Source organism: Onychostoma macrolepis, chromosome 10 (genome assembly GCF_012432095.1).
Source record: "Onychostoma macrolepis isolate SWU-2019 chromosome 10, ASM1243209v1, whole genome shotgun sequence".
Classification (NCBI taxonomy): domain Eukaryota; kingdom Metazoa; phylum Chordata; class Actinopteri; order Cypriniformes; family Cyprinidae; genus Onychostoma; species Onychostoma macrolepis.
Genome location: NC_081164.1, coordinates 16,641,741 through 16,668,246, shown reverse-complemented (window position 1 = coordinate 16,668,246; position 26,506 = coordinate 16,641,741). Strand labels below are relative to the sequence as shown.

The 26,506-nt window shown below is 35.7% G+C and overlaps 2 protein-coding genes across 2 annotated transcripts; one reads left to right on the top strand and one right to left on the bottom strand.

Annotated features, from left to right (window-relative positions):
• Positions 1-859: 859 nt before the first annotated feature.
• prkab1a (protein kinase, AMP-activated, beta 1 non-catalytic subunit, a) lies at positions 860-9,118 on the top strand. Its single transcript, XM_058790269.1, has 8 exons — positions 860-1,013; positions 2,432-2,646; positions 2,728-2,897; positions 3,527-3,620; positions 3,699-3,813; positions 3,967-4,100; positions 8,215-8,283; positions 8,373-9,118. The coding sequence occupies exons 2-8, from the start codon at positions 2,500-2,502 to the stop codon at positions 8,448-8,450; spliced, it is 807 nt and encodes a 268-aa protein (XP_058646252.1). The 5' UTR covers positions 860-1,013; positions 2,432-2,499; the 3' UTR covers positions 8,451-9,118.
• A 15,044-nt stretch (positions 9,119-24,162) lies between these two features.
• On the bottom strand, positions 24,163-26,285 carry ppp1r3c2a (protein phosphatase 1 regulatory subunit 3C2, duplicate a). Its single transcript, XM_058789494.1, has 3 exons — positions 26,086-26,285; positions 25,890-25,955; positions 24,163-25,539 (listed from the first exon to the last, which is right to left on the bottom strand). The coding sequence occupies exons 2-3, from the start codon at positions 25,901-25,903 to the stop codon at positions 24,564-24,566; spliced, it is 990 nt and encodes a 329-aa protein (XP_058645477.1). The 5' UTR covers positions 25,904-25,955; positions 26,086-26,285; the 3' UTR covers positions 24,163-24,563.
• Between the last annotated feature and the right edge of the window lie 221 nt (positions 26,286-26,506).

Below are 26,506 nucleotides of genomic sequence, written 5' to 3'. Positions count from 1 at the left end.
TGTATGGATACAAGCAAAACTGTGTGGTGTCTAATAGGATGAGCTTGAAGGGGATCACAAATGCAAATTCTGATTTTCAAATGTTGCCTTGCCAGATTGTAAGGCAGCCGCTCAACAGACAAGCACAGAGAAAGCGTTGCAAAGCAGACAACGTTATACATTCTTGTTTTTGCACTGCAGTGTTCCTTTTTAATGCACTCAAAACACATTTTTATCACTGAATGTTTAAGTGGGTGGGTGAGAAAGAGGAGAAAGAATGAGTGTGTGTTTGAGGTGGTTGGTCTGTAACACTGGCTATGACAGAGGGAAAACCAGTGGGGGAGTAATTGCACTTTGCATGACACACACAATGAATCTGATGTCACACTGTGACTGAGCAAAAGCTTTAACAGAGACAAACTCTGATACATGTAGCCTATGCACGCACACTCTACTTGAAATTGCTGTTAATAAATGTACAACAAACACACAATAATATCTCTGGGACCTCAAATAAAATCAATTAAAAAGAACACGGGGTCCATTTAATTCCCGAGACCACAATCTCTTCTAAGCTTTTGTTTGGGAAAAGTGGCGGATAAATGTCGCCATCCAGTGGCGGTTAATAGACATTGCACATATTCACATCGTCACATGTATCAAAAAATGCCTTGAAAACAAACAAAAAGGCCATGCTTGGAGAACAAAAAGTGATAATTGCTGCACACTTGTGAACTTACCGTTTCATGGGTGTTCTATTACAGCCTGACATCGCTTTATAATGCTTTCGAAAACCAGCGGTGTCCGATATAAGTGTGTCCCCCTAGCGTTTGTTTTGTGCAAAAACAGCTGAGGACGCGCATGCGCAGTGGAGTTGCAGTCCGCGGTGGGCGGAGTGGATGCGAGGATGTTGAGTTTGTGACGATAAGCAACGTGAATGAAAAAAAAGAAAAAACAACAAAAAAAAGACGAATTAACTGTGATCTGGGACAAGTAGCGGTCGCGAATTCATACAGCACTGCGCAAAAGGCCATGTAAGTTTTGTCACATTAAGACAACGTACAACCGAAAATAAATGATTTCGAACATGACAAAATAGTAACAATCTTGCAGTAGATGAGAATGCTCTATGCGGCTAATTAGCACTATACAGTGGTGTTGCTGGCTGGCGCGATAGCATAAGGTTGTTTATATTACTATAATAACGGTCCTGCATTGGTGCACAGTCAAAGCGATTGCAACATTTTCACATCATAGTGAAGATGTTTATTAAAATTGAGATGACAACAGATCTGCGTTTATTATCAGAACGATCTCCTTCGAGACGTTTGAACTTGAAGCTGGATGTCCGCTATCTTTTCTTGTCAGGCGTCCTTTGAAATCTTGTGACCTTGCAGGGAGTAAGGTTTTCTGAAACCATGTGGAAAAATACAGCGGTGGAAACTGTGCCTTGAGGTTACTGAGGTCTCAGGCTTTAGCAATGAAATACGCAGTCAAATCAGACTTGCATGCTTTGAAAGAAATGCCAGTGCTCGAAGACAAATGACCCAAAACACTTTCGTACCAATTTAGTTACAAACTCAGATGTTTGAGAGACCATTTAGTATGCAAATATGACAAAAACCGACGGCCAGCGATTCTATTAAACTATTAGTTTAAGTCAATGAAGATTAAAACTTTATATTCGTAAGTGTAATGTTTTAAAATCCAAATCTCCTTAGCATACCTAAAGACCCAATCAAAAGAGGCTTCAAAATGGATAAGGGGAATTTTAGTCTGTCTCTTTCACAAAATAAACTTAGCACTCTTTCTGCTTGCAAAATGGACCTGAAATATTACTTAGTACGTATTTTGGTGCTGTTTATGACGTCTTGCGTTCATAAGCATACACAAAATGTTTATTAAAAAAATTAGGCCTGTCCAATAGAATGAGGATGTTCCTTTCCCAAATTTACAAATATCACCTGCAACTAACATTAGCAAAGCAGTGTTGCCAGCAAAGCAGTGTTGCCAGCTAAGCAACTTTTTGCTAGATTTAGCAACTTTTCAGACCCCTTTAGTGAATAAATAAAAAAAATAAATGAATGAGTGACAAATCTAGCGCCTCCTTGGACCAACCTTAACTAGTTTTCTGAGACTCAACATTTAGCAAGCAGGCTTTAGCTACTTTTCATTGAAGGTAGTTGGCAACAGTGTTAGCAAGTAGCAAATCGTGGTTTTAAAAAGCAATACACCCTGAAATAATTTTTTTAAACTCTGTCAAACCATTTAATGAGGCCAGACTGATTGGAGTCTGGAGTTGAATTAACTGCAAAAGAAAATAAAGAGTGAGTTCAAAATCATGCTGAACTTTCAGAGTCGGTTAAGTCAACACAGCTCGGAAATTAATGTAATCCACACATTAAGATCACAATGTTTCTTCCATTATTGTGGTGTTTGTTTTGTTTTACAGATCATTTTAAGCTCATCCAGCTGGCCGCTCACCCTGTGTGACCTCTGGAAAGGCTTGTTAGGAGCACTATGGGGAACACAAGCAGTGAGAGGGCCGGCATGGGCCAGGAAAAGGCCCACAGGAGGGATAGTCGAGGAACCAAGGAAGGAGACCGTCCTAAAATCCTGATGGACAGCCCAGAGGATGCTGATATTTTTCACGGGGAGGACATCAAAGTGTGTGTTGGCTCACATGAAATGTTCATTTATGAAGAATATGATTGATGGTAATGTGTTCTGTCCTTTATCTTCTATTAGGCACCATTAGAAAAAGAGGAGTTCATTGACTGGAGATCAGACCTGGAGACCAGTGAAAAGGTTTCCGCTTTAGATCGACCCACTGTATTTCGGTGGACAGGAGCTGGAAAGGAAGTCTATATTTCTGGCTCTTTTAATAACTGGACCAATAAGATACCTTTGATAAGGAGGTACGTAAGAGTTAACGTTAACTGAAACTATTAAAATATTTTTCTTAATTTGAAATGATGGAAAAGAATGAAAATTAGAAATGTTGTTTTGGTAACAGTTGAAGCACTAAAATGATTAACTGCAAATAAATAAAAACAAAAAACTGAAGTAAAAATAAAACTAAATATTACCTAAATAGTAGGGCTGTCAAACATTTACATTTTTGAAGTCTAATTAATTACATGATGTGCTGATTAATTAATCATATTAATGGTAAATTAATCACACATCTGTTTGGGTTGAGAAATTGCCCCCAAAAGAAAACTTAAAGTCATTATTGTGTTAATTAAATATGTTAATAACTTTGAAGCATCATTTCCATAAATAATCACACCTAATTAACATGTTAAACTGACAGCTCTACTAAATAGTAATACAAATAAATTCATATAAAAATACTAAAACTGAACTAAAATTAAAATAAAAATTGATAAAATAAAACAAAAGTTAATTCAAAATATTAATAGAAATATTATAGTATACGAATAATTCTAATATATCACTACTACATATGTCTTCTGCTGAAATCTTTAATATAAACCTCAAATCCAGTTAATTTAACATTAATTTTTACTTGTTTCTTCAATAGTCAAAACAACTTTGTGGCGATTGTGGATTTGCCTGAGGGTGAGCACCAGTATAAATTCTTTGTGGATGGACAGTGGACTCATGACCCAACAGAGGTGACTGAGACATCAATCATCACCATCCTCCATTAGTACAGTAAAACCATCATAACACTGACCCTTTCTTCTCTTTAGCCTGTGGTGACCAACCAGCTCGGCACGGTCAACAACATCATCCAGGTGAAGAAGACAGACTTTGAGGTGTTCGATGCGCTCATGGTGGATTCACAGAAATGCTCTGACCTGTCAGGTGTGAACGCAACCAACCATCTTCTCATCTTTTCTGCAGCCATTTAATCATAAGCTGAAAATTATTTGCTACCTAACTTATGATTACGCAGAAGTGGTTTTAACAGTCAGTTATGGGTTGTTGTGTGTTACACTTTGTTTTTATTGATTATAGACCTGTCCAGCTCTCCTCCTGGGCCGTACCATCAGGACGCTTATGTACCCAAACAGGAGGAGAAGTTCAAATCTCCACCTATTCTGCCCCCTCATCTTCTACAGGTCATCCTCAATAAGGACACGGGCATCTCTGTGAGTGTCTACAAAAGACATCGCATTCGGGCTATAAATATGACAGGCTTGATTATCATTTTATTAAATTATTTGATTCCATATGGGACCCTATGATTTCCCCAATGCAAATGCAATTGTGGAATTCAGTTATAAAGATGGAATTTTCTTTATAACGTGGTCATCACAAAATTTATATATCAAAAGTAAGGCTGTACAATTAATCAAAAAATTCAAATCATTATATTTGGACTAGTGTCAGATTATTAAACTGCAAAAAGTCTGCCATCTCACAATATGAGGACATTCCACATGAACTCATCATGAACTTATCTCAAGAGCTGAAATTCCAATAAAAATTAATTTTGGGGAAAAAATATTTCTAGTTGTATTTCATAGGGCCCTAGAAATATCAGAAGATACTTGAAAAAATGAATAAATAAATAAACACTTTTGTACTTTACTTTAGAATCTATACAACATTAGAATCTATAATGTTATGAACTCTGCTCTGCTCTAAAATATGTGACCCTGGACCACAAATTGACCCTGGTCATAAGGGTCAATTTTTTGAAATTGAGATTTATACATCATCTGAAAACTGAATAAAGTTTTCCATTGATGTATGGTTTGTTAGGACCGGACAATATTTGGCCGAGATACAACTATTTGAAAATCTGTAATCTAAGAGTGCAAAAAAAAACAATAAAAAAAAAAATCAAAATATTGAGAGAATAGAGAATATTGATCTCCTTTAAAGTTGTCCAAATTAAGTTCTTAGCAATGCATATTACTAATCAAAAATTAAGTTTTTATATATTTACAATAGGAAATTTATAAATATCTTCATGAAACATGATCTTTTGGCATAAAAGGAAAATCGATAATTTTGACCCATACAATGTATTGTTGGCTATGCTACAAATATACCCCAGTGACTTAAGACTGGTTCTGTCAGGACCACTATCGTCAAATGATAGACACTTAGCATACAGTTTGGTTTGGCAGTATGGTTCTGTTCTGGGCAAAAACTCTCTGCCCATCCATGCAGCCTGTCATGAATGAGCAGGGAGAGCACCAATAATAATACCCCCAAGGGTTACTTGAACAGAACCAAGCAGATCATTAATGTACTTAATTACATTTAGTGTAACACATTACTCAAGATTAGGGAGTCTGATTCAACAGGAATATCAGAAATCGGTAACACTTTAGAATACTGTTTCTTACTTACTGCATAACTAATAATAACTTTACAGGAAGGCCAAAACTAAAATTTACCATAGGTTGATCTGACTTAATTCAATCGTGCACTGATTTCAATCGTTTCTAATAAAAATTTGTACACTCATGGATGACAGTATACTTTTGCCAGTAGAATATATATATATATATATATCTCAATTTCACTCAAAATGTCACTTACGCCCTTCTGGTTCTCACCCCTCATTATGTACAATTATAGTAATGAATCCTTTTGGGTGTGCAGCAAACAAAATGCATATTTAATTTCCATTATAGGCTAATAATAATAGTAGTGGACTGTAACAAAGTTGCTACTGTAGTAGTACTCTGTACTTGTCCTTTTACTCAAGTAATTTTGAAAATGAATAGGCCTACTTATAATTTTACTGGAATAATATTTTATTGGGGTATCTGTATCTGTATTTTTACTCAAGTACTTGATTTGTGGGCCCCAACCTGATTATTACAGTGACTATTTGCGTATAACTGTTCAGTAGTAGTTATTTCATAGTTATTTTCTTTGAGCCTTAACTAGTAGATAATTAATAGTAATTCTTCAGGAGGTATGACAGAATACATTAGTTAATGATTAGCTAACTGCTACTTAACACAGTCATAAAATTGTATTACATACTGATTAGTTAACACATCTTCCTTAGTAGTTAACAGTAGTGAGTTAAGTGTTAATGAATAATTACCTGTGATTACCTTATTAGTTGTGCAGTACGTAAGAAACATTATTCTAAAGTGTTACCCAGAAGTTAAGTCCTGACTGTGTGAAAGGAGGAGTTGGGGATGGAGGTGGGTAATTGCTCCCGAGCAAGCAAAAGCTGTGGAATAATACTGAATAGCGCTTATATAGGGATGCCGTGATAGGTGTCTTATTCCTATAGGTAGATGTGATCAGCTGAGAGTCAGCTGATGCAACCTGACAGAACTAATGCTATACGCTTGATTTTTGTGGTCCAGGTTCACATATACAGGTGCATCTCAATAAATTAGAATGTCGTGGAAAAGTTCATTTATTTCAGTAATTCAACTCAAATTGTGAAACTCGTGTATTAAATAAATTCACTGCACACAGACTGAAGTAGTTTAAGTCTTTGGTTCTTTTAATTGTGATGATTTTGGCTCACATTTAACAAAAACCCACCAATTCACTATCTCAACAAATTAGAATACTTCATAAGACCAATAAAAAAAACCTTTTTAGTGAATTGTTGGCCTTCTGGTAAGTATGTTCATTTACTGTATATGTACTCAATACTTGGTAGGGGCTCCTTTTGCTTGAATTACTGCCTCAATTCGGCATAGCATGGAGGTGATCAGTTTGTGGCACTGCTGAGGTGGTATGGAAGCCCAGGTTTCTTTGACAGTGGCCTTCAGCTCATCTGCATCTGCAGATTCTCTATGGGGTTCAGGTCTGGTGAGTTTGCTGGCCAGTCAAGCACACCAACACCATGGTCATTTAACCAACTTTTGGTGCTTTTGGCAGTGTGGGCAGGTGCCAAATCCTGCTGGAAAATGAAATCAGCATCTTCAAAAAGCTGGTCAGCAGAAGGAAGCATGAAGTGCTCCAAAATTTCTTGGTAAACGGGTGCAGTGACTTTGGTTTTCAAAAAACACAATGGACCAACACCAGCAGATGACATTGCACCCCAAATCATCACAGACTCTGGAAACTTAACACTGGACTTCAAGCAACTTGGGCTATGAGCTTCTCCGCCCGTCCTCCAGACTCTAGGACCTTGGTTTCCAAATGAAATACAAAACTTGCTCTCATCTGAAAAGAGGACTTTGGACCACTGGGCAACAGTCCAGTTCTTCTTCTCCTTAGCCCAGGTAAGATGCCTCTGACGTTGTCTGTGGTTCAGGAGAGGACAACTGTAGCCAAATTCCTTGACACATCTGTGTGTGGTGGCTCTTGATGCCTTGACCCCAGCCTCAGTGCATTCCTTGTGAAGTTCACCCAAATTCTTGAATCGATTTTGCTTGACAATCCTCATAAGGCTGCGGTTCTCTCGGTTGGTTGTGCATCTTTTCTTCCACACTTTTCCTTCCACTCAACTTTCTGTTAACATGCTTGGATACAGCACTCTGTGAACAGCCAGCTTCTTTGGCAATGAATGTTTGTGGCTTACCCTCCTTGTGAAGGGTGCCAATGATTGTCTTCTGGACAACTGTCAGATCAGCAGTATTCCCCGTGATTGTGTAGCCTAGTGAACCAAACTGAGAGACCATTTTGAAGGCTCAGAAAACCTTTGCAGGTGTTTTGAGTTGATTAGCTGATTGGCATGTCACCATATTCTAATTTGTTGAGATAGTGAATTGGTGGGTTTTTGTTTAATGTGAGCCAAAATCATCACAATTAAAAGAACCAAAGACTTAAACTACTTCAGTCTGTGTGCATTGAATTTATTTAATACACGAGTTTCACAATTTGAGTTGAATTACTGAAATAAATGAACTTTTCCACGACATTCTAATTTATTGAGATGCACCTTTATGTGTTACAATAACAATAACTGTTATTGTAATCTATTGTTATACATTGCTCTATTTAATAATATCGATCTTTTACAGAGTAAAACTTTGTTTTTTATTTTTATAAGTTGAATTGGTCAACTGGTTTCTAAATTATCATGATGAAATGCTACTGAATTGATTTAAATTTTATTAATGGAAAAAATCATGGAAAATTTGTGAAAAATCATAAAGTTTAACTTGCCAAAAAATAAAATCCCTTAGTAAACTACCATTTTTAAATGAGTATAAATGAAAATATATCAAATAAAGTTGGCCACATGACCTCATGACAGAGACACTCAGAATGTGAGCTTTGATCTAAATAGAATAATTATTTATTAATTACGCTCTTGTTTCCTCACAGTGTGATCCAGCTTTGCTCCCTGAGCCCAATCACGTCATGCTTAATCACCTGTATGCTCTGTCCATTAAGGTAAGAAACCAACTTTGAGCTCTGTGAGATGAACTGCTATTGATTTCAAGTCTGTTCTGATGACTGTATCTCCTCTGGCTCTCTGACAGGATGGCGTTATGGTCCTGAGTGCTACACATCGGTATAAGAAGAAATATGTCACAACCCTGCTGTACAAGCCAATCTGAGAAACATGGCCATTTCAACACTCAATTTACATGGCCTCTGTCTAGTTTATATAGTTTATATAGTATGTGTTACTGTAAATAGAAATGTACAGAGATGCACTTTAGAGGTAAATCCCACCTTAATGGGTATAAACTAAGCATAAACATAGAAATAGGTCAGATTCACAGGACAGTTAAGCATATATTTACTCTTTTAGAGGCTGGTACAGTATTTAAACCCACTATTCAGTGGGACTGGGCCAAATCGACTGAATCAAAACCAGTGCAGAGGTGTGTTCTTGAATAGTGTAAATAAAGTGTGACTTGTTCATTAGTTTGTTTCATTTAGTGTTTAAATAATTATATGTGTGTGTAGATAAATATTAATATATTTTAGAAAGCATAATGAAATTTCAGCCATTTATCGGCCAGAAAAAGGCCAGTTGTTTGGGGCCGAATATAAAAAGGGTTTAAGAAACTACGTTTTACTTCAGAAACTAATTCCTAATTAACTGAGAATTAACTAATTCTTTTTTAATTTTGTGAAAAAGTTGAGCTTTTAAATCCATAGTTTTTATTATTTAAATTTATCTTCTGCATTTTTATTAGAACAGAGCTAAATACAGATGTCTTAATCTCTGTTATGTTCTTTGAAATTAAATATCACTTTGAATAAATGATTTACCCAATTTTAGTTTTGTTCCTTATACATTCTGGGTAAGTAGCATATTAAAAATCTCTGGGCCTTCAAAAAAAAAAAAAATAAAAATGGGAACTACACCTGGGGAAAAATTACGACTAAAATTAATTTCTGTTCCCGAAAAGTGAAGTTAGTTCTGATAAAGCATCAGTTGTTCCCAGATGCTATTATATTTTATATCTAATACTGAAGTTCATGCATTTTAACTGGTCGAGATGTGTGAAATACCTCGGGCAGCTGTATATAATCTCTTTCCATGATGATTTTGAAGATTATAGTCATATCTCACAGGATCAGGTTGACTTTGAAGGGTTAGACTTAATCTGTTATTGCGTAAACTGCTGGCTAATGCTAACTGGCTAATAAGCAAGCTAACAGTTTATCATGTTTCTTCAAAGATGCTGTCAAGTTTATCACAATGTTATGAAATTCATAAATGCTAGTCCGTCCAAGACCATCCATACAACACGTCCTGCAAGCCAGGAAAGAAGGTGCAGTAGGTGCATGTCTTGGCCTACTTACAGCAGCACGTTGCTAGATTACAGATAAAGTGAAAACAATTTATGTTATTACTCGGTAGTTACTCATGTAATTACGTAGTCTTGTAGGCTTAAGAAAATGACAACCATAAAGTGTTCTGGAACATTAGCACAGAAGATGGATATAAAATATTCATATTTAGGTCACTTGTGACGCAAGTTGTGCAGTACAGACAGGTCTGTCTACAATAGGTTTACTTCAAAAATTAAAATTACAGTTTAAAAAGCCTGCTAATGGTTTTATGATCAGTGGTGCCAATGCAAAACATCCAATCAGGCCACGTGAATGTTGCATTGTTTGTTCTAAGTTGTGTTTGGCGTCTTAACTGTTGTGAAGAGTTTTTGGACAAGAAATGTGCGGTTTAAAATAATAATAATAATAATAGTTACATCAAAAAAAACGACAACAACGTATTTCCTGTATGCAGGGCATTAAAAAAAATAAAAATAATTAAAATATTGGTAAGGGTCCATTTGTTAACATACAGGTTTGATGCATTTATTAATCTTAGTTAATTTAATTTAAGTATCTACGTCAACATTATTAAAATCATAATAGACCTGATCTAACATGAACTAGCCATTAGTGCTGTCAATCGATTAAATTCACGTTAATCACAGTCATAGACTGTGATTAATCATGATTAATCACAAATTTTAAATACTAGGATTTACCTGTAAATGTGTTGAAATAAAGAAATGCATGACAAACTATAGTTTAAGGAAACAGAACCTTTCACACTTCCACCAGGTATGAGACATAATCCTTATTATTATTCTTTTGTTTTTATTCAGCCATTATCAGCCTTTATACTGGCAATAAAACGTTTACCAAGCCACATCGCTTCAATCCCAGTATACATTTACCCAACTATTATCAAACGTATTTCTAAATAAATACAACAAAACATTTCTTGCGACCTTACGTGAAAAAGTATTATGATAAAATGCATTATGAAGAAGAATTGGACCTGTTCTGCAGCTGCATTAGAGCTAACATTAGCATCATGCTTCATAAGACAATTTATAAGATTAATAGTGCACTTTTACTCAGAACTCACTTCAAACCACCATCGAGTGTTTGTAATAACTTCCTTTTACAATCACATGTGGAATTTGGTTGTTTAGTGATGTTAAAATATGCTATTTATAGCCTTTTATATCGCTGCACAAATTAGCATAATGTACACATTCACCTCAGGAAAATCACATACAGACCATATCCTATCGTAATCGTGTGTTTATTATCTTATATAATCTATAGTGGCTGTTGTCATGTTTATTTCTGCTGTGTAAAAGCCTTAACGTGCTCTGCTGAAACTCACATTATTTGCCTCTCCGTTCTTAAGTTGCCAGGGATACATTCCAAGTATAATACACATTAGTAAAAGGATCTATTTTTATTTTTATTTGTCTATATACACTTTGGGTGGCCGCGGTACATTATAAAAGTATCCCAAAAAACCGCAACCCACGGCTCTGTAATTTTTCCCGCGACTATTTTCAAAATAGCCCACTTGTGCCGTTACCCTGGCAACACTGGTTCGCTGTACCCTCATCACACAATGATAGATGACCTTCCGCACTGCGATGACGGCAAGAAGTTGGGGTCAAACCTTATCAAACGATTAATTTGCGTAAAAAAAAATTTACGTGTTAATATTTTTAGATTAATTGCATGCGTTAACGCGTTAGTGTTGACACCCCTAGTTTTTATTAACTTTTGTTAACAAAGATTAATAAATATTTAGCAAATGTAATGCTATACATTAACTAATTTTAGCTACTTATTGTGTTACCAAAAATGCCAAGAAAAAAAAAAAAGACCAAAGAAATTACAATAAATTAATAAAAAATATATTAAGAAATTGAAATCTAAAAAAGTTGTGTATGTTGCAAAATATATATTATAATATTTATCTAAAAAAATATATATTTAGCTTCAAGCATATGAGCATAGCTTTTTATCAAAAGGTTGTAAAAATAATGAGAAATACTGTATAAATTTAGTCAGATGTATCCAAACTTTTGACTGGTAGTGTGTCATAAAATAATGCCTATTGATTCATATGCTGTTATATATTTCTTTGACAAGCAATCAATACTTTGTGCTCATTGTTTAAAAATGCATTTCACACTGGATTTGTTGTTTGAATGCTTTCACTTTTATTATCTGATTAATCTGTTTTTTTGTTTTTTGTTTTTTTTGGGGGGGGGGTCTTTCAAATATTGTTCAAAAATGTTGTTCCTCACCACTCCACAGGGTTAATACACACCATTTTGGGACCCAGTACCAGATGTCCTCCCGTCTCCTGCTTGAACAGCACACAGAATGACCTGATTATAGATGTCCTTGTCCTCTATCTTCTGAGAACCTAAGATAAAAGACAAACTATAGCCCTAATTATTCAATAAAGACTGCTTGAGGTTTAACGGCTAATCTGGACACATTGTAACAAATTCTAATCCATTTCCTCATTATAAGCATAATGAGGCCACAAAGGCATGCAATTGTTCTAGACTAGGCTCTATAGAGAAGAAACAACTACAGACGTCAAAGATCAACAGGAGTGTTTGGATTCCTGAACATTCAAACTTTCTTGCAATGCTGTATTGCAGGTCAATTTTGCAGACTGAAAGTGTTTGCCAAGGACATAATGTACTTGTAGACATTTGTGAGTCATTTAAAAGTGGTATAGTTTGAGGTCTCACTTGAGGATTTTTTCTATTTTCCCGATTTAAACAGGTCAATGGATGATTGGATTATTGGTCAAATTCGTGTTTATATTTTTCTTGCTGCCTTATAAAGACATTTCTTCATATCTATATATCTATATATATATATATTACTTTGAGTTTGTGTGTGTGTGTGTGTGTGTGTGTGTGCAAGGTTAACAAGCTCTCACTTCTTGGGTTAAATATTTTCATTTAAAAGTTCACCATTAGGAGACGCTAGAATCAACTTTATCCATATGTTTTAAGAAAGGTTTACAATCTGATGCAATATTTTGGCCTATATTGAAGAAAGTAATGTATGTTGTTATGATTAATGTAAACAAAGATTCGATTAAAGGTCTGATTTAATTGTTTATACTTGCAAAAACAAGTATAACTAGATAAAAAAGTTTGTCGAGACAAACTTTAAGTTGGCTTGAGAAAGCCGGACCAGAAAGTTAGAAAAAGTTTGAAAAGTTTAAAAAGTTTAAGAAATTTAAGTTTAAGAAGTTTAAAAAAGTTTTAAGTTTGATGTTTTTCAGTCTGAAAAATATTGAAGTTTAAAGTAGTTTTAAAAGCTTAAAGTTTGATAGATAGACAGACAGACTGATAGATAGATAGATAGATAGATAGATTCTAAGGACCTCAGAGTGGTTGCTAGGGTACTTAGAGTGATTGCTATGACGGTTGCTAACTGGGGTGGTTGCTAAGGCGATTGCTATGGTGTTGCTAGGGTACATTGAGTAGTTGCTAAGGTACCAAGGGTGGTTGCTAGGGTGTTGCTACGCAGTTGCAAGGATACTCGTGGCAGTTGCTAAAGTGTTGCTATGCCGTTGCTAAGGTACCCGGGGCAGTTGCTAGGGTACTTGGGGTGGTTACTAGGATGTTGCTATGCGGTTGCTAAGGTACCTGGGGTGGTTGTTAAGGTGTTGCTATGCAGTTGCTAGGATACTTGGGCTGGTTGCTAGGGTGGTGCTATGCGGTTGCTATGGTACTCGGGGTGGTTGCTAGGGTGTTGCTATGGTACCGGGGAGGTTGCTAAGGTGTTGCTATGCGGTTGCTAAGGTACCCGGGGCAGTTGCTAGGGTACTTGATGTGGTTGCTATCTATCTATCAAACTTTAAGCTTTTAAAACTACTTTAAACTTCAATGTTTTTCAGACTGAAAACCATCAAACTTAAAACTTTTTTTTAAACTTCTTAAACTTAAATTTCTTAAACTTTTTAAACTTTTCTAACTTTTTCTAACTTTCTGGTCCAGCTTCCTCAAGCCAACTTAATGACAAAAATATATGCTTTTAAATTAAACAAAATTCTAAGACAGCATCAGACTGATTACTGATTGATATTTAAAACAGACCTGAGGCTGTTTTTGTAATCGAGTGAAGATTGTTGAGATTTTGGAGGGAAATATGCTTGAGTTCATACATGATGTTGACAGTATGTCACAAACTCTTTTAACCTTTGTTTGGAGTTATTCTCTCATAAGACATCCGCTTATAAAAGTGACAGGAATTCTTCTGTCCAGAGGGGAAAATATCTCCAAATGAGCTGACAGACTGTGGTATATATTTTTTTTCTTTGAAGACTTATGTGTTGATGTAGATTATGATACCAAAATTAATGCAACTTTCACTACAATTTCAATAAAAAAATCTAAATATATACCTAATTTATTACTGCAAGACAGAAATCTACAATCAAATATGTATACTTTAACAACAGTTTGAAATGACTTATTCTGTTGGTATTTTCTGCTTTATTGACATTATAAACTTGGTTTGATTATGCAAGCTTGCATACTAGAATGAGATAGAATGAAAATGAGAATGAGCTTCATTGCCAGGTATGTTTACACATGCTGTACGAGGAATTTGTTATGGTGACAGAAGCTCCACAGTGCAACAGAATGACAGCGACAGGACAGGACACATATAATAAAAAGAATAATATACAAATATACAAGATAGACAATGTACAAAATAACAGAAACACAATATATAATATAAACAATTGTGTATGTACAGGTATGATATGTGCAAATTTGAAATGTAAGTAAGTATGTGTGTTAAATAAATAATGTATAATAGTAGCATCAACCCGATTTTCTGCCATTTAGCATGCATTAGCATACTGTCCAGAAGTAAATGTCCTGACCTTAAAAAGAATTTGAATTTATGAATAACCTTTCTAACTGCGTCAGTGGCATTCCAAAGCTGGGTGAATGTATGAGTTTATAATATAAAAGGTGGAGAAGAGGCCGTTCTCTGACAACAGACAGAAAATAGAATTGATACCATCCCATAGCAAAAGGAGAAGGTGAGGCAAATATATCAGAGAAGAAAAATGCATTCCCTAGCAACCGTCTCTGACTCATGCGACTCTCCTTCAGTTTGGCCACGGGCAAATAAGTCCTTGCTTTTTAAATATAATATGTATTGATCAATTTAATGCATCCTTGCAGAATAAAAGTATTACTGAAAACGTATTTTGAAAAATGTATTATAAATCATTTTTAATGTAATTTTGATCTTTCTCTAAAATAAATGTATGTATATTGCACATATGCTGCATATATGCTGTTTATATATTTAAATACATTTTTAAAAGTTCTAATAAACTATAATTACAATATATATAGCAATCGTATAGCTTTTTTATTCATAGCTATCCCTCTCTTTCTAATAAAAAGTTCTAGCAATTTTAGCTTGCATGTTTTGGAAGGCGCTATGAATGCTGAAAGGTATATAAAGGTTTTAGAGCAACATATGCTCCCCTCCAGACGGCGTCTATTTCAGCAGGACAATGCAAAACCACATGCTGCAGCTATTACAACAGCATGACTTCGTAGTAGAAGAGTCCAGGTGCTGAATTGGCCTGCCTGCAGTCCAGATCTTTCACCTATAGAGAACATTTGGCGCATCATTAAACAAAAATGTCAAAAACAATCACAAACTCTTCAGCAGCTGGAAACCTATCTCAGGCAAGAATGGGACCAAATTTCAACACCAAAACTCCAGAAACTCATAACCTTGATGCCCAGACGTCTTCAAACGTCTTCAAACTTTAAAAAGTTATTCGCTTCCGGCTTCGCTACTGTTCGCTACTCAAAACTCATCTGTTTAGCTGTGCATTTGTTAAATGAGCACTGTGCTACGTCCGAACTGATTGCACTATGTATAATCATTCTCTATTCTTAACTGTTTTAAATTCTTTTAAATCAATTTTTATATCATTTTGTTTTTATTGTTGTCATTATTATTATTTTTTTAATTCCTTGTTTTTATTGTTGTGATTATTATTATTTTTAATGACTATTTCACGTCCTTTTATGTAAAGCACTTTGAATTACCACTGTGTATGAAATGTGCTATATAAATAAACTTGCCTTGCCTACACCATGGTAAACATGCCCCCGTCCCAACTATTTTGAGACCTGTAGCAGGCATCAAATTTGAAATGAGCTCATTTTGTGCATAAAATTGTAAAATTTCTCAGTTTAAACATTTGTTATGTTGCTATGTTCAATTGTGTATAAAAGATTGGCTCATGTGATTTAAAAGTCTTTTAGTTTTCATTTTATTAAAATTTAAAAAGACCCAACATTTCCGGAATTCGGGTTGTAAAAATATACTTTTAGATATGCTTTTATATTTTCATAATTTTTATTTTAGAACTCTTTTATGTCATCATTTTAATTTCTAAATTAATCATTTAATTTGCTATTCATATGGAGACTGAAAGAAGTGTTTACAAAAATTCAAATAAATTATATATTTGTTAATTTGTGTTAGATTACAGGGTGTGTTTAAGTAATGCATTGAAAATTCTTGGCATGCATTGACAGCTGCATGTTTGCTTGGTTCAATCACTGGCGTTTCAATAATTCCTCAACTTCTAGGTCTTTGAACATGACACATTTTATGTTATAGGGTCATATAATACATTACCTCCTGCGTTGTAGCCAGGACATACTAACAAAAACAGCTTGCTTTCACTGTTCCTTTCCCCAGCCCCTCACCTTTCCTGTTTGCGCCTGTGACAACAAAGCCCATGATTCCCCTGTGCTATCAGCTTACTGCACCAAAAACGTGAGAGTGTCTCTTTTTTTTCGAAGAAATTCAAAAGCACAGAGAAGCCTCATTCAGGGAATCACGTGTGCCAAGAACAAAAGATCTGGCGCTCGGCCAGAAGCCTTTGGGGGATTCAACTAAACCTAGGGAACATCAACATACCAGCATGTACCCATGAACACACCTGAGGATCATCAGCAATATTTCCTCTCTCTAGAAGACATAACGTAATAATACATCATTCTGTCAGAATGAAGCGCTGTCTAAGAACAGCATTACACATAAAGACAGGAGGCAAGGTGTTTGAATCTGCATTGTGCAGCCACACTAACACATGGTGCTAACACACCATCATATATGATTATGAATCATATAATATTCAATAAGGCCATTAATTCGGTCCACACAGAGATAGAATATTAAAAATGCAAGCTAGTTGGGAGGGGAAGTACCTTTGAATTACATAAATCACCTCAGATGACAAGGGAGAGGAACAGTATGTATGACAAACTCTCACACAAGGACATTCCAGTCTGAATAAATCACCAAAACTTGTGGTGAAATCAAAATTTAGGGAGGTGGAGGAATGAGAGAGGCTTTCCCTGACATGCCTGTTGTACCCTGGGACTGAAAAAGTAAAATTATTGTTTTACAAAAGACATTGAATGTAATGGTTGAATGAGAAATTTGTGTGTGCTCATGTCTTACAGATAGTAAGCACATATTTCCCATTCTTACAGTTCATCCGTTTGCTCCGTTTCATCATACAGTAGTCCCTGCTGAAGGAAGACATGACGTATCTCATATTTCATCAGGTCTGATGATGGCTGATGCCCGTCAAAGCAGACGAGATGTTTGTAGGTAGGAATGCACTCTGTTCCCAGGCATGAGGTCAGCTGCTGCACAGATATCATCATGTGAATCATATCAGAGACATACAATGACAGGATGAGGTTATAGAGAGTGATAACAGATAGGGTTTGATTTCCCGCCAAAATCCACAAATCTTTGTTCAGTGATGAGCAGTCTTATGATTATTCAAAGTAAAGTTATTTAATGTCGCTTGCCAAGGCTGCATTTATTTGGTAAAAATTAAATAATAAAAAAATACAGCAAAAACAGTAATATTGTGTAATATTAATTACCATTTCAAACAACTCATTTCTACTTGCATATGTTTTAAAATGTAATTTATTCCTGTGATGCAATGCTGAATTTTTAGCATCATTACTCCAGTCTTCAGTGTCACATGATCCTTCAAAAATCATTCTATGTCTGCTGATTTGATGTTCTTATTATTATCATTGCTGAAAACAGTTGTGATGCTTAATATTTTTTGTGGAAACTGTGATACAAAAATTTTCTGGATTTTCCAGAATAGAATAGAACAGTATGAACACATCCTTGCTGGATAAAGGTATTTCCAAAAAATAGAATGGTATTGTATGTCCAATGAGATTATTATTATTTTTTTAAATTAATACTTTTTTTCTTTAAAAATCACATTAAAATTACATTATTGAAAATTGAAACTTACTAACTCTATTTTGTAATTATTTTGAATGTTTTATAATCTTCATAGTTTCAGACCCAGTTTTCAACTTTAAAATATTGAAATCTATTATAAAATATTAATAATTATTTTTTTTTAAATTATGATAATCTAAACAATGAGTGAAATAAGCTGGATCGATTTCTGTATTTTTTTTTTTTTTGTGTAAAATTGATTTATATTAATGTTCACACAGATTTTGTACATATTGTTTATGTCTGCTTTGTTTTTGTTTTCCCAACACAACCAGTTTGTCAAAAATTAGTGTACTTGTTTACCAAGGAAACAACATTATTGAAGAGCTTGAAACAAGAAGACATGAAAAATTTATAAGAATATACAAATATTTTTAATTAAGCTGTACAGTAATTTCTTGAAATTACGCAAATTAATTGTGAAAATATTATTCAGTTGTATGCATTTAGGATGTGGAAAATGCTATGACAAAGGAGGCCAAAATTAAAAAGAAAGCATTGTTCCGTAAACTATTAGAGAGTGTTTGTTGACAAATTAAACTATAGTGAGATTGTAATACTGTAGGTGTGTTCCATACATTTTCAAAATAGGTTGTTTATTGGCATCCATGGTTCCATGAAGAAACTTGAACATCCATGTAAGCTTCCCATTGAGCGCGGTCTCATGAAAATGCGTATAAATAGTACGCCAAATAAAAACGAAAACTCGTGGTATTGATACGCAAAAATGGACTTTGGCGTATATATGATCCTAACGTGTTTGGCGTGTATACAATACGCAGTTTTCACGTGCATGATACGACATTTGTTGGCGTGCATATGATACGCAGTTTTAGCGTACATATGATACGTATTTACTCCACAACCCTAATCCTACCCATCGCATAGCGTATACGCCAAAGTCCATTTTTGCATTTCAATACCACGAGTTTTCATTTTTATTTGGCGTACTATTTATACGCACTTTGACGAGATCGGGTTGTCCCATCGCACAAACAATGCTTTGTAATTGAAAAAGGTTCTTCCGATTATTAAAATGTTCTTCACACTAAGAAAAAATGGTTCTTGTAGGAACTCACTGAAAGCTTCTTTAAGGAACCAAAAATGATTCTTCTCTGAAACTCCCTTTAGGAAGCTTTATTTGTGCCCATAGCTGAAGACACCCATATAAAGACTTGCATGTGAGTTTGGGAGCAGAATGAGGAGGCTGTGGATGCAGGTGGTTTGGAAGGAGAACAGGTTTATTTCTGACATCATTACAAGCATAAACTGCTGGAGGGGGAGACACGTCGGAAACGTATCAATCAATGCACATGACAAGGGAGAGGTATGAATGACAAACTCCCTCATATCCAAGGACATTCCAGTGTGTTGGCCTCACTGCACAGCTGAACCAATCAGAGTAACTCATCATGAAATCACGGCTGGAGTCGTGGGAGGCTTTCCCTGCCTTGTACTCGCTGTAACTCAATTCACGCCATCCAGGCACAAAACCTTTACTCCAGTGCCTGCAGTATCTGTTTACTCAATATACCTTTAGTCCGGGTGGGATGTCCTCACAATGATTCCCCTGTCCCTGTTCTAGAGTGTGCAGGAGAGGAACGAGGGAAGACTCGTGTGAAAGCCCTTTTCAGCTTCTCAGTTTCTATTTAGGTGGTCCATATTGTTACCGCAGATACCTATTTCTACAGGGAAAATGAAGGGAATTTTATCAGCTTTTAATATCAATTAGTTTATTATGTTATTTTTGTTGTTATATGATGAGAAGCAAGTATGGAACTGCATGTGATATGCATGCTTTCAAGTCATGATTTTGTTTCTTAAATTAAAGTGCAAAAGTCACAAATTTTTATTTTTTAAATTTTTTTTAATATTCAGATTAATTGAGATATTTGTCTCCAGCTTCGCCATTATATATGGGTAAATAAATGGTAACTATGGTGACCAACATTTGTTTTGTCCCATGCTGAAACACATTCCCAGTGCATGACGTGTTGTTCTTTCTACGAACTGTCTACGAACATTATAATGAGAGGTGACTGGTTGTAGGTAGAAATGCTAGTTTTGCCATAGTCATGAAGTGGGAGCTGAGCAAAACCTATAATTTCTCTAAGAATGGGCCACACCATTTAATGAATTACAATTGAAAGTGAGATTATTATGTGCTACTCATGAAAAAAATGCTAAATTATTTATTTATTTTCTAATACTTTTAAACTTTGTTTCTTTCTAGGTTTAAATTAGATTTGGAATCAGATTAGATGTATGTATGTATGTATGTATTATGTATATATTTTTTCATTTTAAATTTGAATAATATGTTATGTTTCAATATTCACTTGGTATGATATGTTATCAAATGTAATATTTTATGTATGTATGTATGTATTAATAAAATAAATAAATAATAAATAAATAAATAGATGCACGTGTATGAACTCTCTCACTGTATGTGTGCGGGGCAACTGAATGTTTTTAAATCTGAAGTCAACACAAGTCAATGACCTCTAATGAATTGCCACTGAGGACTTCATTTTAACAGATTGCAAAATATGAGGACAGAGAGTTTTTTTTTAATATAATGACTTTTATCCGTTCACAGGGCCATTGCTTAATTTCGCACTTTTATATTTCCAAAACTGATATGAGTGGACCCTAACTCCTGCAGGCCCAATAAGTAGGCTATACTACAGAGAACCTCCTGTCTGTGTATTGTGCTAACAGGCTTGAAGACAGACCCTTTATGAAGGGATTTCATTACATATAGCACTTCATTACACTTTCCTTCAAGAGAGTCACGAGTCCCTGAAATATTCCCACCTTTCTCTCCATTATCTATGCTGTGAGTATAAGACACTGCATGTGTTCAGGGGTGAGATGAGGTTGTTCACAGATAGAGCAGGTTAGCTTCTTACATCATTAAATGTACGAACCGGTTTTCGTAAGAGACACTCTGAGCTGCAAGGGACAAATTGACATGACAGACTCTCACGCCTAAAGCATTCCAGTGTGTTTGTCTCACTCCTCTGGGCTGGACAAATCACGATAAATCACGGAATCAAGGCTGCAGTTGAGGTGGAGAACAGAGAGGGGTGTTCACCTCCTTACGCTTGTGTCAGTCAGTACATGAAACCTCTAATTCCAGTGCCTGTGGTATTATTCTCAGTATTGCCTCAGCACAGAACATGTAGGAGAGGAAAGAATGTGAATGAGGGAAGACTCATGGCAGAGGTATTCTCAGGATAGCCATTGCATAACAGGGCCATATGTACACTGTTAGACATTTCAAAGGGTTACTTACAGGCAATAAGTTACTGTAAGTAAGATTTACAGTAGAAAACTGTACTGTTTTACAGTAAATTACTGTAAAAATAATAAAATGAATCAGTATACTACTGTAATTCATTCATTTTAATATAGACTTCATTAGATTTTATCATTTTTATATAGAATTCATTTTATTTTTACTCTACATAGGTACTACTGGCATTCAATTAAAATAGACACAATAATTACAAAATAACAAATTCTTTATTTAAAACATTGTATGTATAATATTGTAATGTATAATCTTCCAATGCTGGAACAGTGCATCTTCATCATTTCTCCTTTCTTAGGACGTTTTGCAGTGCATTATGTTGTATCCTCTGGATTTATCCTCACAAAAATACATAGCCACCTGCAAAACCCAGGAGCTGTTCCAAAACGTGGCCACCACCTTTGCTCACCATCCACTTTGTTAGTGACAGAAATGTCTTCTCTGAATAACAAGAAGTAGAAATGACACACTTTTAAAAGGCAAACCCCATATAGAATACACAAACCTCTCAAAACCATAGTAAAGTTTGTTGCCGCCATGTTGACGGCTAAATGTTACTAGGTTAAACTGGTGTGCAAAAATCTGACACGAACACACAGACAAACGTACATATATTTTTTTTACCTTGCTTGCAGGTCTTATTCTCTCGTAAGGTGCATCGACACACAGCACAGATGTTCTCCGGAGCTCTTCCACTCTCGCGGGTTCATCCCCGGGCAAAACCCGTGGCGCTGCCCCACTGCTTCCATGTCTTCCTCGGACGCGACTCGAAAAGACAATATGGAACCTGTTGTATTATCTACACTACAGTGGATGCGGACAGTAAAGTGATGCCCCGGTATATTTCTGACGTAGCCTACAGATGTACTCCAAGCGCTCGCGCTGTTTCTGACATGAAGGACAAACAGATTTTCCAATCATAACAAGCGATGTAACACGTCCAGTGTAGTCAGTCCCAAGCTGTTGTGGTGTTCTAGAACCGGTGTTGTGCAAATCATGTCAATTCAAATGTAAGAAATGAGGAAAATAAAACAACCTCAATAGAACGGCGCCAAAGAGGCCATTACGGGAAATACAGTAGTATACAACAATTAAAAAAAATACAGCAAGTCTCTGTATGTGGGGTTTGACATCACAGAAAATTCCCATGATTCCCATGACAGTTATTTACTGTAACAGGAATTTGCAGCATTATACTGGGTGATATACAGTAAATAACTGTAGAAATTACAGAAATATCTAACAGTGTAGGCTTATGCAGCTCTTTGCCAACTGACTCATGGCAAATAGATGCAAGGAGATGTGCATGACTGACAGTTTCATATTAGTAATTTAAACTGAAAAATATTGTGAAAAAATTAGAAAAAAAGGTACAAAACTGTCACTAGGGCGGTACCCTAAGCTAAAAGAGACATTTTTGCACCTTATTTACCCTTAAGTGGTACATATTACTATTTTAAATGTACAGATTAACACTTATTAGTACCTTTTGAAAGGGTATCACACCAGTATAAATGTATGTTCCTTGCATGATGCATCACATTTCATTATGATTGAATTGACATTTATCGTTTTTCTTCATATCGGTGCTTTGTGGTAGTTATATTGTTTAGTTAATGTTTAATGCATTATTGTTGTGTTTTATAGTACTTGCTTTTGTTTGGGTGGGTAATGCTGCATACACTGTTGATGTGTTGAAAGTTCAAGGGTCATATGGCCTTCCATTTCACCACTTGTGGTTCACATTACTGTGGTTATTTTAAGGTAAACGAGAGATTCTTTATTTTAAAAGGGACACTTAAGTCCATCATGTAAATGTAACAAATTTTCCATCTGCAGGCCCTGGCAGGTTGATGGGTAAAAACCACAAGTACATAAAACATAAGACAAGTAATTCAGGTAGGTTGGTTTTAGTAACATCGTACAGTTAATATACATGCTATAAAATGTAAAATATACAGGCACTAACATCCTTGTCACCATATTTTAATTCAATTATATTTCGGTAATGACAGCTGCCATGATTACTATGTTAAACATGATTTATTTTTTATTTTCTTACCACAAACAACATTCTTTCAACTTTAAACCTACTATAAACTCTTACCTCATCCCTAAGGCAATGAATACATGATAATGTTGTTCCAGAAACAACAAAGATGTTGATCCAGCAGTATGCATTACGGCTAATTAAACAGTGTTAAATTTGTCAAAAGAATCACAAACTTGATTTTGAATCAGTGTAACAATAATGCATCAGTGTATGAATACATCAGAGTGGTTACTGTATAAACATTTAGCTCATAGCTCACTGACAGAATATGTTTGTATGTATGTGTATATATATATATATATATATATATATATATATATATATTCTGGAATAATATATATATATAAGAAGCAAACAGTTAAAAAAATTTAATAATATTTCACAATATTACTATTTTTAATTTTATATATTACTATATTATTATCAAACTTAGATTGTTCAGCGGTCATGTTTGTGAAATAAAGTCACTTAAAAAAGTTCATGTGTAAAAGTGTAAAAGTTCATTGTTGTGGTGGACTGTGTGTTGTTGACATTCTCAAAAGCTGTAGGTATAAAATGTTCTTTTCCATTCGAACATCTGGAACATTCTTGCTCACTAATTGTTTTGCTGGTTGCTAGGTGTGGTTTGAGTTAGATAATAGACCTGAGGAGTGCCTTGATATAATACATTAAGTTATGAGACCAGTACAGGCATGAAAAAGCCTCAGGCATGTACTAACTTACACCCAACGCTTGCTTCAATGTTGTTCAATAAACTTGACAGAGTGACACAGTTCCTGCAGCACAAGACCCATAAATCATGCAAAAGTTCAAGGAAAGCAGTTTCTTTTTAATGAAAGAGTTCAAAATAAATACAGAATCATATATACATATATACAAGGGATGCATTTACACCACTTTTACAAGTCAAGTTAGCTCTTCAGATACAGGAAAAGTGAGCCAGTTTCCCATAAAACTTATATTTTAGCTGTACAAGGAATGTATAATGTGCAAATTAAATCCAATTCAAATATATTTAAATGTACATATCAAAACAAACATTCACATTCCACTGCTTCAGCAGCATGTGCAAACCAGCAAGCATTGTGTCCATTCAAGTGTAATGTAAAAAATGGTGCATAAAATCACTCCATTTTTTGAACGTTGTTGAATCCAAAATTAAATCAAGTACTGTAGAAATGTCGACCGCACAAGTGCCTCAGTCCCATCTTAACATAACGGAGGAACATTGGCCATTCTTCCCAAGGTCCTGTTTAACAGATGGTCCGTGTAGGGCAGGCCTTTGCATGCCAGGTGTCTCATCCTATGTAGTTCATGACCTCTGACCCCGGGCCATGCAGAATAACGCTGAGGACTTGGTATAATGAAGTTTCGCCTGTTTGTTGTTACCAGCCGAGGTTCCGGCATCACGTTTTCCACAAGAATGTGGTAGTTTTTCCCGTTGTTGTTGTCCACGAGCTGCAATTTGCTATTACCGGGTCGGAACACCACTATAAACTCCAGGCGCTCTTTCGGGTCCAGATCGGATGGTAGCGACACATTAAAAGAATACAAGTCAGTCTCCAAAGCTGCATTTGGTTGCCTCACATACGTGCATGTAATGTCTTTATGGCTTCGCCACGAGTCAAAAGTTATGCGGATGAAGACGGTCTTGTCGAATTTTATGTTGCAGACCCGTACTGTCCCGCTCAACGCCTTTTCACTCAGGCTACAGCTCTCCAACTGGACTAAGGTTTCCTTCAAGCTTGCACGGTCTGCAACAGGCTGTGGAAAATTAAGCTTGAGTCGCAGTCTCATGCTCTGCATGGACGTTTTAGGCTTCACATGCTCCTCAGGCTGAGGGGCGTCTTCCTTTTCCGTCTCCAAAGGGTCAGTGGTGAAGATGCGCACGGATGTGAGAGAGAGACCTTTAGCATCAGCGAACACGACTCGCTTCTTCTTGCGTACCATGCCAGGAGAGTATGAGGACAGGGAGCTGGCAGAGCTGGATGAGGATAGTGAAGATGTAGGTGAAGGGGGTGAAAACCTGGCTCGTTGAAGCTCTGGTGAGGACACGTTGAGTGAAGAAGCCCTGAGAGCAGACATGCCAAGGAGCTGAGACACCGGTGAGCTAATCTGCGCATGCATGGCCAGATCCACCGGCATCACACGATCTGGGAAAGAGCAGATGCTGAATCCAAAGCTTCTGTGAAAACACATGGAGGAAAAGCTATATTAGACAATTTGGAAAATATAGAGACCAAAAGTCCAAAAGTGAGATCAAAATCTAATTTAGTTACATCTAATTATTTTACTATGAACAACAAGTAACATTTATAATAAAAATGTCATGTTAAATGAATTAAAATTTCAATTATAAAATGCAAAATAAAGCATTTTTATTTGTGGTCTCAGAAAATGTGGACTAGTGTGACAATGTTCTGTAATCAATTATCCCAAAATACATGTTAACTCATACTGTAACTTAACTAAAAACAAAAAGTTAACTCTCTGTAATATCACATGCATTATTTTGCAGAAAACTACTGAACTTACTTTGTGTTGCTCATGTTTGGTTAACGGATGAACTTCAGATGAAGATGACTGCAGATGGTGAAATGTCTGTTGGGAAAAAAAAAAAGTTTAAATAAATGAGGTAGAAAAATATTATACATGTGACTGAATATATTTACTGAAATTGTCTTCAGTGTTAAAACATGCAGAATTAGGCTATTAAAACTCCTTCACTCACCTCTGTCAACGAAAGATGCGCTGAAACGGATTTTCCTCGAACTTTAAATGCAGAAGTGCAGTCAATGCCAAAGAAACGCACGACAGAAGTAGTTATGAGAAGTAAACATCACTGTTTGCCATCCAACAAACCTTCACTCGCAGCCTCACTCAAACTCAAGAGCTTGTTCTGGCGCGGTGCTGTTTCTCAGGCGTTTTAAAGCGCACTTGGAGGGGCGTGGTGTTCAGATGTCGACTAACATGACGTCTGAATGACGTGATGTTAGTCGAAATTAGGCTACTGCAAACTTCACAATTTCATGAATCCATTCGTTAGTTCTGATTAATGGTTTTCCATTGAATGAGTAACAAGAGGGAATAAGCAAAAAAACAAAACAAAACAAAGCAGTTAGCCATGACACTTTGCTAGTTTATCTAAAGTG

What these genes read in the sequence shown, in the direction of transcription:
- prkab1a (XM_058790269.1), top strand. Translation starts at nt 2,500, where the DNA reads ATGGGGAACACAAGCAGTGAGAGGGCCGGCATGGGCCAGGAAAAGGCC. An exon ending in TTCACGGGGAGGACATCAAA is followed by an intron (nt 2,647 to 2,727) that starts GTGTGTGTTGGC and finishes ATCTTCTATTAG; the next exon opens with GCACCATTAGAAAAAGAGGA. An exon ending in GGACTCATGACCCAACAGAG is followed by an intron (nt 3,621 to 3,698) that starts GTGACTGAGACA and finishes TCTTCTCTTTAG; the next exon opens with CCTGTGGTGACCAACCAGCT.